We start from the raw sequence: 14,511 nt of genomic DNA, 5'->3' as shown, positions 1-14,511 counted from the left end.
AGACTGGCTGCAATCAGAAGGGCACAGATGCCAGCTGAGGAGCTGGGGCTTGAATCCTGTAATCTGGGGTAGTTTCTTCTGATCCCAATGCACTCTGGTGTTTGGGTTGCTGGGCAGTGTGGATGGAGCTACTCAGGACTGAGCTGGACAAAGTGCTTGGCCAGGAGTTTATAGGACGTTATCATCTGGAGTGTCTGAGGCAGGGCGGGAGCTTCGGGGCTGGTGGACTCTGGGAGGGAGAGACCAGTACCAGACTGGGCTGAGGTCACAGGTATAGGTCAGACCAGAGCAGGGGAGTGGCCACTGGAACACACCTGTCTGGCTTAAAGGGCACCTGCTTTGTAATCCCAGTCCCTAATGCTCGGGACTTGTTTGTTGGGAACGTCATGAGGGAACATGCTGCTCAGCAGGTTGAGGTCCTCCTGCCTGACCCGCTCCCAGGAACATGCTGCATTCCAGGTCCCAGGCGTCATCCTGGCAAGAAGTATGTGACTGCACTTGCTCCTTCTGTTAGGGTTGTAGGGTTGTGTGGAATAGAAACTATCTTAAGTAAGAAAGAAATTTATTGGAAACATATTAGGAGTTCACAGAATCAATGGGAAGACTGGAGATTCAGGAGCAGGGCTCCCGGGACCATCATATTGGGAGGGCTTTCGCCAAGGTCCAGACAAATTTTTCCTATTCTTTTGCTACCCTACTCAAGGTTTAAAACACTGGGCGAGAGGGTCTGGTTGGATCCTACGCCGTACCTTGATTTATAACTCCATTAAGACCAGGAAACCAGAGTGTTGTAAGGAAAGGGGATGGGCTCTGAACATCAAAACAAAACGGTAGTGAAATGGAAAAAAGACTAAAAAAGCAACCAAGAAAACAAAGATGGTGTCCATTACAATGACCTTGGGCAGGCCACTGGTCCTATCTCAGATGCAGTCTCTCCATGGGACAGGGAAGAGGCTGGACTCAATGTCCTTCAAGAGATTCTTCATTTCTGATGGTCTGAATCCATGATCAAGGGAGGCTGAAGCTTCTATAATTTAGAAAGTGTTAAAATTGTTCAAATGACAGAGCAGAAAGGCCTGTGTTTGTGGGGACTCAGAGCCATCTGTTCTGAGCAGGAGAGAGAGGCAGAGATGAAGCATTCTGAGCAAAACTCCTGAGGCATGCCTGGGCTGGGGGATGGCATGCCAACAATCCCAGTTTGGCAGCACCAGGAACAGAGAGGAGGTGCCTTCTCCCTACCTGCGGGTTGACCTGTAGAGAAGATAATCAAAGGGTGAGTGCAAATGACACATGGAAGCTAATGGAGGGTGGAGTCAATTAGGGAGAAAAATGTCTTTTCCAGAAGGGCCAGGAGAGGAATCTGGAGTCATTTAGAGCAACAGACACATGACACAAATCAACACATCCTTCCTGAGCACCTGCTAAATGTCATTTACTCATTCAATCAACAAACATTCTCTGAACGCCTCCTCTGTACTGGGCTGCAGAGATGAATCAGACGGGGTATGGGCGTTCAAGACGCACAGCCTATTGTGGGGGTGGACTCACGCGCAAACATAATCAGCGCAATGTGTCGGGCAGGATAGAGGGATGCACAGATTACTAAAGTAGCCCAGAGGAGGAAGTGACAGTTGTTCAGGTGGCTCAGGGAGGGCTTCCTGGAGGAAGCCATGCCTGTGCTGGGTTTCTAAATAACAAGTGGGAGGAGGCAACTAGGTAGACAGCATAGGCAGAGCATGACTAAAGAGCCTGGGGAGGGGGAACGGCCCATATGACGCTCTCCGTGGTACTGAACCGTCACGGCATTAGTAGGACAAGGGCTTTTGTGTTGAGGGGAGAGCAGGAACTATACACAAATGCCCCCATTTCCTGACACTCCTCTAGGTTCCAAGAAGTATAATAACTGTGAGTGCATTTATGGAGCTCAATTTTCAGTGTGGTGGAATGCAATTTTGAGAGATGGGCAGTAGGATCTGAGGCTGGAGATTGACGCGGGTTATAGAGGGTTACGAAGGGCCTTGGAGATCATGTTAAGGAACTTAGATCATTTTAATCCCATAGGCAGTAAGCAGCCATGAAGGGTTTTGTGCAAGGTAGTGATGGGGTCATGTGTGTCATTTAGAAAATTGCTGGCAAGAAATATTAAGAAAAGACTGGAGAGTGATGTTGGGCCAGGTGGTGTTGAGCTTTAAAAGGGTCCAAGTGAGACAGAGAGGTTTGTACTAGGTCAGTGAGCAATGGGGACGTTGGGAGATATTAGAGAAAAAAAATGGACAGGACCTAGATGTGGGAGTGGAGAGAGAAGGAGTCCCAAATGGCACCCAGGTTTCCTGCTTGGTGACAGGGTGGATGCTGCTGCTATTTGCCAAGAGATAAATGATACCAGGATGGGAGAGGTTTAGGAAAAAGACGATGAGTTCCATTTTGGATGTGCTGAGTTCAAGGAGCTGTGGGATGTCTAGGGGGGAATGTGCAGAAAACTGCATATGGACCTAGTACTTGGAGATGCAGCCACGTCTAGAGACGGAGACTGGTGTGTCATGGGCATGGGTGAGTTCTGAAAGCCCATGCGTGGGTGAGAAGCTGCCAAGGGAGAGTATGCCAAGTGAGAAAGGCAGAGACTGAGGCCTGAGCCCTGGAAACACTCTCATGTAGGGGGATGGGTAGAGGAGAGGTGGACTGAGCTCCCAGTTATCAGCCTTGGGGGAGCTGGTGCTTTTTAGACTGTGTTCTGCAAAGCTCTAGTCATTTTACAAGACGCTCTGTGGTCTAGTACACATGGGGACATGGCAGCCTACACCTCCCCCCGGGAGACTGACAGTGTACACTCTCAGATTAAAGGCTCTGAAAAGTCCCTCAGGACGGAAATCTACTCTGTGTTTATGGCACCATTTCCCAAATATACTTGCCCTTGGAATAGTGGCCACTAATATCCTGTGTCCCATTTATTTTGAAGTTATGGCCCAGACCTAATGAAAGAATATCAGAAGGTCCTTTAGCTGTCATTGAGTTCAACCTCCCATCATGCGGATGAGGAGACTGGCTTGGAGAAGCCAAGAGCAGCATTGGGGGCAATAGAGGAAACTGGATTGCGTGCCCCATCGTTGACTAGGTCTGCTCCCTTGGACAGACTGCTTCTTTCCCCTGGAACTCAGTTTCTTCTTTGGTGATAGGGAGATAAGAACCCCAGAAGTCCTATGACCAATGGTCCCTCGAGACGTCCAGAGGCTCTCAGAAGGCCACTGTGACTTGCCCAGGGCCACACAGCCAGAAAGAGCTGTGGCTGAAAGGATGTGGAATTTGGGGGGAGTGGGCAGGAGCCCTTAAGCCATAGTTGTGCATCCTTCCCAGCTGGACACAGTCTCACAGGCAGACCCTGTGCTCCAGCTGGCACCATGACCACGAGGGTCCTGGGTCACGCTTCTTGGTTCTGACGTAGCTCTCTCTGAACTGACTAAATGAGGGCGAGTGAGCAGCTGCTGGAGCAGCCACGGGTTCTTCTACGGGCGCCCCCCCTTAACCGAGACCCCCTCTCCAGGACGTGCACATGCCTTGAGCCCCAGCCTTCAGCTGTCTCCCAGCGTCTCCGCCAAGAGCCCACTCTCGTGGTAGGGAGTAGGGACGGCCGGCATTGGGTGGGTTCCTGGAAGCCCTGCTTCCCGCACCCTGGTCCCAGCGCTGTAGCGCCCGCAACCCTGCTCCGGGTCCTCGCCAGCTTCCGCGGTCGTGCGGCTCCGGCGTGACTGCGCCCCCGTCCGGCAGAAGGGGCTCGGCGGCCCGGCCCGGCCCGCCCCCCCGGGGCAGCACGTGCGGGGCGGGGCTGTGGCCCGAGCCTGGCGCTGATTGGGCGCGGCGCGGTGGGCGGAGCCGGGCCCCAGCTGTCAGAGCCGCGGCGGCGGAGACGGCGCGTCGTGCTGAACCCTGGCCGCGCCGCCACCCGGGCCGGAGCGCAGGAGCCGAAGGGGTCCGGCCGGGATGCTGCTGCGGCGGCTCCGCGGCGCATCCGCGCGCTGAGCGGGCCCAAGCTGGGCCGCGCGCCCCCCGCGCCCCCCGCCGCCGCGATCCCGGCCGGCATGATGTGCCTGGAATGCGCCTCGGCGGCGGCGGGCGGCGCGGAGGAGGAGGAGGCGGACGCGGAGCGGCGGCGCCGGCGCCGAGGGGCGCAGCTAGGAGCTAGCGGTGGTAGTTGCTGCGGGGCGCGGGCAGCGGGAGCCGCTGGAGTCGCGGCCGCCGACGAGGAGGTGCAGACGCTGTCGGGCAGCGTGAGGAGGGCCCCGTCGGGACCTCCCAGCACCCCCGGCACCCCCAGCTGTGCAGCCGCTGCCAAGGGCCCCGGCGCGCAGCAGCCCAAACCCGCCAGCTTGGGCCGCAGGCGAGGGGCAGCCGCCGCCATCCTCAGCTTGGGCAACGTGCTCAACTACCTGGACAGGTACACCGTAGTAGGTGAGCTAGTGCCCCATCCAGCCCGAGAATCAGAACCCCCCGCCTCGAGGTACCCCGGGGAGCCTGTGGCCCCGGGCCCCCTATATCCAAGCCTTACGTGGGGTCCCTAAGGGCCCTCCGCTGATGCACGACTGGCAGGTGATGCCCCGTGATCCAAGGGTCCAATCCAGGGACCGCCCCGCACCCAGGGCCAAGGATTGGGGGTGTCCCAGCCCTGGAGCAGCCCGTGCGTCCTCCCCAGCCCTTGACGTCCCATCCGTTGTCCTTTATTCCGAGTCTCCTCTACGTCTCTGCCTTTTCGCCTCTGCGCCCCCTTCCGCCCCCACCTCAGGTTTTCAGGCCTGTCCTCCCCTTCCCCCAGTCCAGGCGGTCTGTGGGTCCGTAGCCGGTCAGTTCCTTCCTTCCTCCGCCACCTCCACTCCCCTGCGTCCGTGCGGCGAGCGCGCGCGCCCCTTGCGGGTGTGCGCTAGAGGAGCCCGAGTGTGCGCGCGCGGGCAGCGTGGATGTGTGTGCGAGCGTGTGAGCGCGTGGCTGACAAAGGCTCCGGGCTGCGGGGAGCCGAGGGAGGGGCGGAGCGGGTCTGTGGCGCCTGGGGACCCGGGATGCGGTTTGCAGCTGGCCCTGGCTGGAGGCCGGGAGACGCCTCCTCTTGCTCTATGGCGCCTGGGGCCTGGGGTAGGGCGCTGGCCACTGGGGCTAGAGAAGGGTTGTCTCATCCTCTGTGAGCATCTGTGGGAACCAGCCTTGGAGATGGGGTGGAGTTCCATGGAACGACCGGGTTTTAGTCCCAGATTTGCCCCTCCTGCACTTCGTGGGTGACCTTGGGCCAGTCTCAGCTGTGTTTAGGTCTGATTCCCCTTTTGTGAGGTTGATCCCTGGGTCCTATGCGGATGGAATTCCAGCCTGCTCCCTCCCGCAGTCCTCAGGGGTCTGGGAGTAGGGAATTTCCCTGGATTGAGCTGCCCTTAGGTGGGAATGGTGCAGCCTTGAGAGAAAAGGGCTCTGGCCAGACTGGCATAGGTGGGGCTCCCTGCTGGAGGAGAGCTGTGACAGTGTACCTGGTGTGCTGGTCCAGAACCTGCCTAACCACAGCTTAGTAAAATCTGGAACTAAAAAAAAAAGCAGGAGGAATTTTGCACAGACTTTAAAGAGACTTTTGTGGTGATGGAGACGAGAGCCCTGGTATAAACCAGATGCTACCTGGGTCCCTTCTCTGAGCCTCAGTCTCCTCCTCTGTTGATTGGGGTTTTGTGTCAAGTAGACGGGAAGAACTCTGATGGGAGAACAGAGGCTTCCTCCTTCTCTCCCGCTTTCAAAACCTTTGGCTCTCTCCATTCTTCCACTGCAGGTTGGAAGTGGGTACCAGTGGCACCAGTTTCTGGTGTGGGCTCTCCCCAGGAAGCTCTTACTTTGGTCTGGTGGGCAGGAATATCCAGTCTGGCCCAAGTGCACCAGCCCCTGTCATGCATATGCCTGCCTGGGACCTGGGAGCTTAAGTGCCATCCTAAGGTGGGGAGAAGTCAGAAAACATTGGGACCGTATAGTCAACGCAAAACAAACTTCTGTGTACAGATGGGCATCTGAGGCCCCCGTACAGCTCTTGTCCAAGATGGCCTGGAGAGTGCACCAGGATAGCATTAGCTCTACCAGTAAATCTTGCCTAGGAAGCGTTTTACCACTTTCTCAGCCGAGCAATGAGTGGTGCTGCTCCTGTCACTGCAGCCCTGTCCAACTTGTTTTTTCCGTCCCCAGACCACCCCCTCTGATGTTCTTAGGGAAGCTGACTCTGCCAGGGGCTGAGGGGGAGGGTGGGATCAGGGAGGTCTGGTGCTTATCTGCCCCCACCCGGACTTGGGTCCTAGAGTCAGAATATCGGAATGGGGAAGAAGATAGAAAATTTCTGGTGAATTGGTATGGGGGGATGGGGAACGGTGGCTAAGAGGGGCATGGGCAGTAAGGAGGAAGGCCCGGAAAGCCCTGTGCAAACACCGGCATGGGTTGTGCATCCCTCCCTTTCCCAGCCAGGGCCAGAGCTCATGCACCGCCCCGTCTCCAACACACAACACACAACATACACAGATTTCCTCTCCGGATGAGTCTGGCTCCCTCTCCCTCTCTTTATGGTAGATTTCCCCTGGCTCCAAGTTCAGTTTATAGGAAGATTTACTGTCTCTATGGCAACTACTATGGCTTGCTGGGTCTTGGGGTGGGGTTGGGGAATGGCCATTCCAGGCCTGAGTCTACCTGTTGCTGGCTGGCCCAGCTGAGAGAAAGCCAGGGGATGCTGACACTCCACTGATCAGTCACTTTTGATGTTCCTACCCAGCTGTCCCACCCCCTAGAACCTTACAATCTGGTCTTGGCTCCCCCCTCAAAAAAAGGAGTTCCCCCCTCTTAAATATGTCCCATGAATTTCTGTCTTCCTGGTAGATTAGCTCTGTCCCAAAGGATTATAATGCAATCCCCATACATAATTTAAAATTTTCTAGTAACCACATTAAAAAAGTAAAAAGAAATAAGCGAAATGAATTAATATATTTTATTCAGCACAATATACCAAACATATTTCAACATGTAATCAATGTAAGAGCTATGGATGAGATATTTCACATTCTTTTTCATATTAAGTTCAAAAGCCCTGTGTGTGTTTGACTTTTATAGCACATGTCACTTTAGGTGCTCAACAGACACAGTGGCTGGGCCACTGCAGTGGACAGCACAGCTCTAGGGTCTTTGATATCAGAGTTTGAGGCTAGGTTCTTCAGCTGCCAGCTGTGTGACCTTGGGCATGTCGCCTGAGCCTTCTGGGTGATCTTTTCCTCCTCTCCACCTTGCGGGTTGTGTGGAGCAAATAGGAATGTCTCAAGCACCTGGGACAAGGCCAGACTCCTAGGAGAGCGTCACAAATGTCAGCTGCCTTCTCTCCCGTGCTCTGTGGCAGCTGTGCTCCGGCCCTGATGCCCTTCCGGCCTTTCTCTGTTAGGACACCTTTTCGAACCCCTCCCTTCTCCACCAGGGCTGGTCTCCATCCTGGGGAACAACAGTAGGCTCTGCCTCTGCCCTGGCATTCCCAGCGCCACCCAGTGAGCCAGCTAATTATGGCTTCTCCTCCTGGCCGTGAGAGCCCCTTGAGGGCGGCAGGCCCTGGAAGCAGGTGAGGAGGGCCTGGCTTCTGCTCTGGCTTTCCTTCCTGAGCGTTGCTTCAGTTGGATGAAATTGAGGTAGTCCAGAAACCAACCCCTCTAAACTCTTCCCTTCACCTCCTAGTCAGGATGGGGACAACTGATGCCTGGGGAATGCAGGCTCTCATCCGAGGTCACATGGCAGGGCAGAGCAGAACCAGAGCCCCCCTGAGCAGAACCAGAACAACCCCCTGCAGTGTTCTCTTGGTGGAGGTGGGACACGCCCCCTGCTTCTGGCCTAGAAACTCAGGACTCTGCAGGCCAGACTCTGAGCTGAATTTCAGCTGTTTAACAGAGGCAGTTTGGGCTCCCGTAGGGCATGTGGCTTCTGCTCCTGTGGCCCCCACCAGCCTGGTAGCCACCCACTCTCCATTCTGAGTCCACTTGTAACTGCCAGGTCAGGAGAAGGAGGGAGCCCCTCAGGTGAGGGTCCTGGATCCCCTCTTCCCAGCTCTGCTTCTTGCTGTCAGAGCTGCCTCTGCCACTGGTCTCCCGTTCTTCCATCTGTAAAATGGGAGCTCAGCTGAGGGTGTAGGTGGCAGCCTTCTGCTTCTCGAACCAGGCCCCGCAAGAAGGGGCGAGCGCTGGCCCTGTTCATGGTTGAAGACTGACTATTTGAGAGCTGGATCCTTCCCCAACTTCTCTGAGATACCTGTCCCTTCCTATGTTCTTTCCCTTTGATCCAGCCCATAGCAGATTGGCTCTTGAAACTGGGTGGGGTGGGGATGGGTGAGGAGAAGCAGAGCCCTGCCCTGGGGGAGTCCTTTGCTGCCAAAGAAGCTGAGACTGGTATCTGTGGCAACCGCTCACTAACACAAACCCAGAAGGATAGCTGAGCATAGGGACCCAGCCAAGAACACAGGCCTGGCAGGGACTGGGGGCTTCCCCACACACCTGAGCAGGTGCCAAGGGAACTGCCAGGCTGGGGGGTCTTGGCTCCTTTTTGTCTGCCTGGTTGAGTCTGTCCAGAGCTGACAGATGGGGAAATGGAGGCCCAGGGTCTCTTACAAGATCACCGGAGTGGGGAGAGGCCAAGTCAAGCTGTACCTCTGTGGCTGTCTTTGTGGATAAGTACAGTCAATACCACCTCCGTCCTGTCCCCTCAGGTAGTCTTGTCCCCCTGGGTAGCCCTGCCCCAGCCTCTGACACATCAGCACAAGTAAAGTCTGCAGGGCAGGGCCCCAGGGCGGCATTCTGGAGCACCTGCAGGGCAGGGCAGCGCTCAGGCACGCAGGGCCAGCCTGGAATGCCTGCACCCTAGTGACTAACTGCCAGCTGCCCATTTCCTTGGTCCTTCCTCCTGCTCAGGCACCTTGTGGTTGGTTCTGTCAGCACCTCGGCTGTGCTGTTGACTTGTCAGATGAAGTGTCCTTAAAAAATTCTATTTCCTTATTTATTTATTTTAAAGAGAGAGAAGAAGGGGGTGGGGGAGAGAGACACTCATTGGTTGATTCTTATATGTGCCCTGACCGGGTATCAAACCTGCAACCTTGGTGTGTCAGGACAATGCTCTAACCAACTGAGCTACCTGGTCAGGGCTCAGAGGAAGTATCTTGAAACTCACTACCTTGGTCTGGGACCCAGGGCCATTTAATGCCCCAGCCTGTGCCTTAGTTTCCCATTTTATGAATGGGACAGGGCTGCAGGTTACAGCCTGATCTGAGAGTAAGGCTGCCTGGGTCAGAGCTGCTCAGAGAGGAAAGGGCTCCATGTCCCTTCTCTGGACAGGGAGTGGCTTTTGTTTCTGCCCCGGTGTGGGGTCCTGAAATCTTAAGAGTGGAAAGGGAGTGAGAGGAGGGAGACAAAGGGGACACTGGCTTGATCCCCAGGCTCCTGGGGCTGGGCTCCTTGTTGGGCTCTGAATGTCTTCTAGGCTGAGCTCCTGACTTTGCCAAACTTGCTGTGTGACCTGATGCAGATCCTGACCCTCTCTGTGTCTGGCCCTGTCCCCATAGCTAGCTGGGAGGTTGGTGAAAGGAGACCTAGGGGAGATGTGGCAGAGGGCAAAGCAGGAACAATGCACTCGCCAGAGCTTGGGGGCGAGGGCTGGGGCCCGGTTTCCTACCTCCCCTCAGTCCCCTGCCACCATGAAGACCTTGCTGGGGTCTCCCCGCAACCTGATAGCTGCATGAGGTCTCCGTGGTCCCTTCACTGTCAAGTGTGGATTTGCCAGAGGGGTCCCAGGAGGCAAGGAGCATGATTAGGCTCTGTAAACTATAAAGGGCTGGGCCTGGGGAGGGGCGGTGTTACTGGGTCACACACTGTTTCTAGCACCCATATGACGGCTGTGGATGGGGTTATTGAGACGGGGCTGGTTGCACCCCCTTTTCTGGGTTTTGTTGGGGTGAGGTGGGGAACACAGACCAGGTCTGGAGCTTGGAGGCCAGGCTAGCCTTGCTCCTGCCTGTTTCTTTGGCCTTCTGAATCTCATGCGCCTCTGAATCTCAATTTTTCACCTAAGTGGGAGTAGAAGTTGCGGTCCCCTTGGCCACCAAAGCAGCAGCCAGGAGAAGCTGGGAGTGTATGGGCTCGAGCTGTGCCATTCTGGGGTCTCTTATCTCTCTCCCCACAACTCTCCTTATCCTATGTCTGTGGTCACACAGGCCGCACCCTCCGAGGATTATGTTGTCTTCTGTCCGGTGATGTGGGGAGCCCCTGAGGTAGGACAGGGCCAGGGAGGCTGAGCTGGGAAAGGAGTGGCTGTGCAAAGCCCCCAAATTGCTAAGGCCGAGCCTGGTTCCAGGAAAGCTGGCCCCAAATGATAGGCTAGAACCACAGGACAGAGGCCAGGCTGCCTGCCCCCGCCCACTCTGGGCCTAGAGACTTAGTGGGGAGAAGGGAGGGCTCTCTGAGCTCCGGGGGTGGTTCCTCTCCAGGGCTGGCAGGCAGGGCTCTTGGGAGGGAGGGCTGTTCCGGTCTCCAGCTGGAGTGCTCTTTAGGGGGACAAGTTTGCTGTCTAGATCCTCTAGGGAGGAGGTGAGGCCTCTCTGAGGAGCTGAGGCTCTGGGGCTGGGGGCCTCATATTCATGGTTCCTGCAGAGATGGCCACTAAGCTGTCCTGATATTAATGACCCAGGTTTGTAGGGCAATATGGGGGAAGGAAGATCAGCATATGTAGAACAAATGTGATTGAGATTTAGGATGGACCTAGCAGGGATGCATGGGGATCCTGGGTCACTCTCAGATGAGCAACCCGAGGCTCAGAGTAGGGGCCAGGTGCTCCTGGAAGTCACTCAGCTGTCCCTGGTGGATGGGGGCCAGATCGTGCCCTGTGGAAGCTCTGGGGCGGTAGAAGTATGTGTGCTTGAGAGCCTGGATCCCTAGCTCAGGGACTGCCTTGGCCAGTCCCCTTAGGCTAAAGGGGAGGGGGTGTTGTCAGTCGGGCCAGGCTGTGGTTTCCCAGCCTTAGCCATCCAGAGCCAGGTCAGCAGAGCCAGGCCCTCAAGCCCCTATAATTACTGGCGTGGGAGCTGTGGCCCAGTGTTGAAGCAGAGTAAGTCAGCTCTAAGGCTCCACGGGGGGACAGAGGTCCCTCCTGGAGGGACCAACCAATGGCAGACATGACCCAACCCTTCAGATTCCTAGGCCCTGTCTCTCTAGCTATCTGACCCCATTTTGGAGAAAAGATCACTGAGGTGGGAGTTCCCATTATTCGCTGTCATGACCAAGGCTCCTGCCCCGTGAGCTAATGATCTGTGATAACATTTGTTGACTACCTACTATGTGCCAGACACCATTCTAAGTACTTTACATGGATCAACCCATTTAAACCTCACAACAACCTTAGAAAGCAGATCTTAAAATTAAGCCATATTACAGAAGAGGAAACTAGCACAGAGAGGTTAAGTAGCTTACCTAGTGTCACACAGCAGGGAAGGTAGAGAAGCCAGGATTTGAACACAGATGGTCTGGCTTTAGAGCCCATGTTCTTGGGAATTCAGCTAAATTGCCTGTTGCTCTGAGAGAGGCAGAGTGAATGTGGGGTGATGATGGCTGCTCGGGGGAGTGAGCTTGAGTACCAGGTGGCCTGTCCTGGCTGACTAGGCAAGAAGAGACCTCAGGATCACAATGTCCCTACCTTGCATCTGAGGCTGGTTTGAGCTGGGGGCTCCTGAGGTCATTGTGGGTTTCCATGTACATCTTGTTTTTTTTGTGGACTCTGTGATATCCACAGGTTGGGGTCTGGACCTGGCTTCTCTGGGGGCTACTGAGGGACCAGCAGGTATGGGGGATCACCGTGAGTATCTGTGACCAGCCAGCTGGGTGAGCCAGGCCAGATTCCATCCAGCTCTGGGGGTGCCCTCAAAGTTGCGGGTACCTCTTCAACAAGAGCCGCAGAGGAGGGATTGGATGGGGGTGGGGTGGGATGTGTGAGGCGTCCTGGCAAATGTGATCTTGGATCTGGGCTCTGGATGAGGTGGGTCTTAAAAAGTGGACATGGACACTCCAGGAAGAGGGCATGGCTGTGGTCAAGCCTTGGAGGCCTACAAACTGTGATGTGCAAGGCATAGTGGCCTCAGACCAGACAGGCCAGTGGTTTCCAGTCACCCGGGCTACGTGTTAATAGATCCTTGCATCTCACCTCTAGACAGGGTGATTGTGCAGATGTGGATCATGGAGGCCTCAGATGCTAGAAGTCTGGCTTCACTTGGGTGGCAGTGGGGAGCCACTAAACATTCTTAGGCAGCTACACTCTTAGAACAGTGTCTGTCACATAGTGCACACTAACTCACGTTAATACCCAGATTAATGTTGTTAGTGGTAGTCTTACTGAACCAGCAGCCTGGGCCAGTGGATTTTGAAGACCACGTGGGTAACTCTGAGCCCTACCCAGAGGTGACAACCATTGGATCACGGCATTACCTCCTTGAGTCCAGACACTGCCTGTGGTCTCTGAAACCCAGCCCAGGACTTAGTAGACTGATAAGTGCTTGTGAGATCAGGCTGCAGGAGGGATGCTAGATGGGCCAGGAGAGACTGGAAGCAGGGAGCCCGGAGAGGGGCCAGGTGGTGAAGGAGAGAATCTTTGGGCCCATTCATGGGCCTGTGGGAGGCGAGGGGGTGTCATGGCTGACTCCCAGGTGTCTGGCCTGGGTAGTGCCATGGTGCCACTGAGGGAATGGGGACCAGGTGGTGGAGCAGTGGAATTGGAGGCAAGGTGCCTGGGACATTGAGAGTCTGTGGATTGAGCTTCCAGGAGGTGGTTGGTTTCAGGGAGTGATGGAGGTGAGGACGTCGAGTTGGTGGGGGTGAGAGCTCTTCTAAGAGTGAAGAGGGAGAGAGAAGAAGCAGTTGGCAGAGGGGACAAGTCAAGATTGCTTTCACCCCCAGGGTAAGAGAGATGTGAGCACTTTTGTAGGCTGATATGCAGGAGAGAGAAGTGAGAGAGAAGCTGAGAGCACAGGCTCAAGCCAGGGGCAGGCCCAGGGCAAGAACCCTGGTAGGCAGGAGGGACAGTTGGCCTTAGACAAGAGGCCAAACCCTCGGGGGCTCGGGAGGAGTGTAACCAGGGTCAGTGAATGAGAAAATTCAGAAGCTCCTGCTGTTCCACAATGTTTTCTTGGCCCAGGGAGGAGGACCCTGTGGGCAGAGGGCGGTTCTGGCCGTGGATTTGGGGTGACTCTGGAGATGCCTGGGTTGGGACATGTGGCCATGGGATGGGTGGGGTGGGAACCCCACTGAGCTAGCCCAGGGCTGGTGGGCTGGTGGAGTGGGCGTGGTCTAAGCTGTAGGAGGCTCCTCCTGGGCGTGAGGCCCATCTTGTGACCCACCAAGCCTCAGCCTCCAGGAAAGAAGCTAAAAATAAGGCTGTGGTGAAGAAGGGAGGGTGTGTGGGGGCCCGAGCCAGGCTGGAGCCCAGAGGAAAATCTGAGATGACTGGCCGGGCTGCTGTGACACACGCTTCCCGTGCCAGTGGCCAGTGGGATCTCATCCACTTGTGGCCATAGCTCCCTCCAGGCCTATAAGAGGGAAAACAACCCAGAAAGGCTCAGGCAGGGCCTGCACGAGGCCCTGCCTCCTGGGAAGGTTCTCTCTGGCATTTTGCCTAGAGCTCAGGCCTTGGACGTAAGCCTGGCCTCCAGGGGGTGCTGGGTGGGTGCATCCAAAGCTTCCTGTATCTTGGGGTCTAGACTGCCTGGGAGTTCCCAGGGACCCTGGATTCCATCTGAATGTGGAGAAATATCCCTCCCCTTACCAGGATCTCTGTGCAGTAGAGGAGGTCAAGGAAGCTTCCTGCAGGCAGAGGCAAACGTTGAAGTCATGGGAGGGGGACTTTGTCCGGTCAGGTGGTTAGAATGTGCCTTGGGAGGAACAAGTGTTTTTATTGGTTGTGCACACAAATGATTTTCACGATGACCATTCTGAGATGGCCTCCTTCCCAGGACGTGGCCTACAGTTACCGTAGGTCCATGCCCTCCATCTGGCTGTGGATGGGGACCCACTCACTGTTCAGGGGCCCAGGGGTAGTTTTACCCTCCTACCACTTCTCACCTCCACCCATCCTTACCTAGTACCTAAACAGCCACTGTTCTGGGTTCTGGAAATGAGTTGCCATGGCTCTAGCCCTGAAGGGGCTCTTGGTCTAGTGGGGGAGGTGTGCATCCACTCCACACAGTCACTGGGGGTGGGCTGTGCGCTGGGCCCTGACCTGGGGACAAGGGCAAACCACACAGAAGCAGTGTGGCAGGAGAACAATCTTTGACTCCAGCAAAATGCCTGCTTTCAGATCTCACCTCTGACACCTAATGTTCTATGACAAGTTATTTCACTTCTCAGAGCCTCAGTTTCCTCATATATAAAATGGGGATGATAATCGTAGATACTAGCACAGGTAGAAATACCATCTGAAGAACCTCACTTGGTACTTGGAACTTAGTAACTGGTG

The 14,511-nt window shown here is 55.6% G+C and overlaps 1 protein-coding gene across 1 annotated transcript in view; it reads left to right on the top strand.

Moving 5' to 3' along the window:
- The first annotated feature begins 4,073 nt into the window (after positions 1-4,073).
- Positions 4,074-14,511, top strand: part of SPNS2 (SPNS lysolipid transporter 2, sphingosine-1-phosphate) — a 33,762-nt gene continuing 23,324 nt past the window's right edge. The window contains exon 1 of the mRNA XM_087825942.1: positions 4,074-4,443. Coding sequence (XP_087682068.1) covers positions 4,074-4,443 — 370 coding nt within the window. The remainder of the gene's footprint in view (positions 4,444-14,511) is intronic.

Source organism: Miniopterus natalensis, chromosome 17, assembly GCF_054644295.1.
Source record: "Miniopterus natalensis isolate mMinNat1 chromosome 17, mMinNat1.hap1, whole genome shotgun sequence".
Classification (NCBI taxonomy): Eukaryota; Metazoa; Chordata; class Mammalia; order Chiroptera; family Miniopteridae; genus Miniopterus; species Miniopterus natalensis.
Note: the sequence above shows the minus strand (reverse complement) of the source record. Positions and strands in the feature narration are given on the sequence as shown.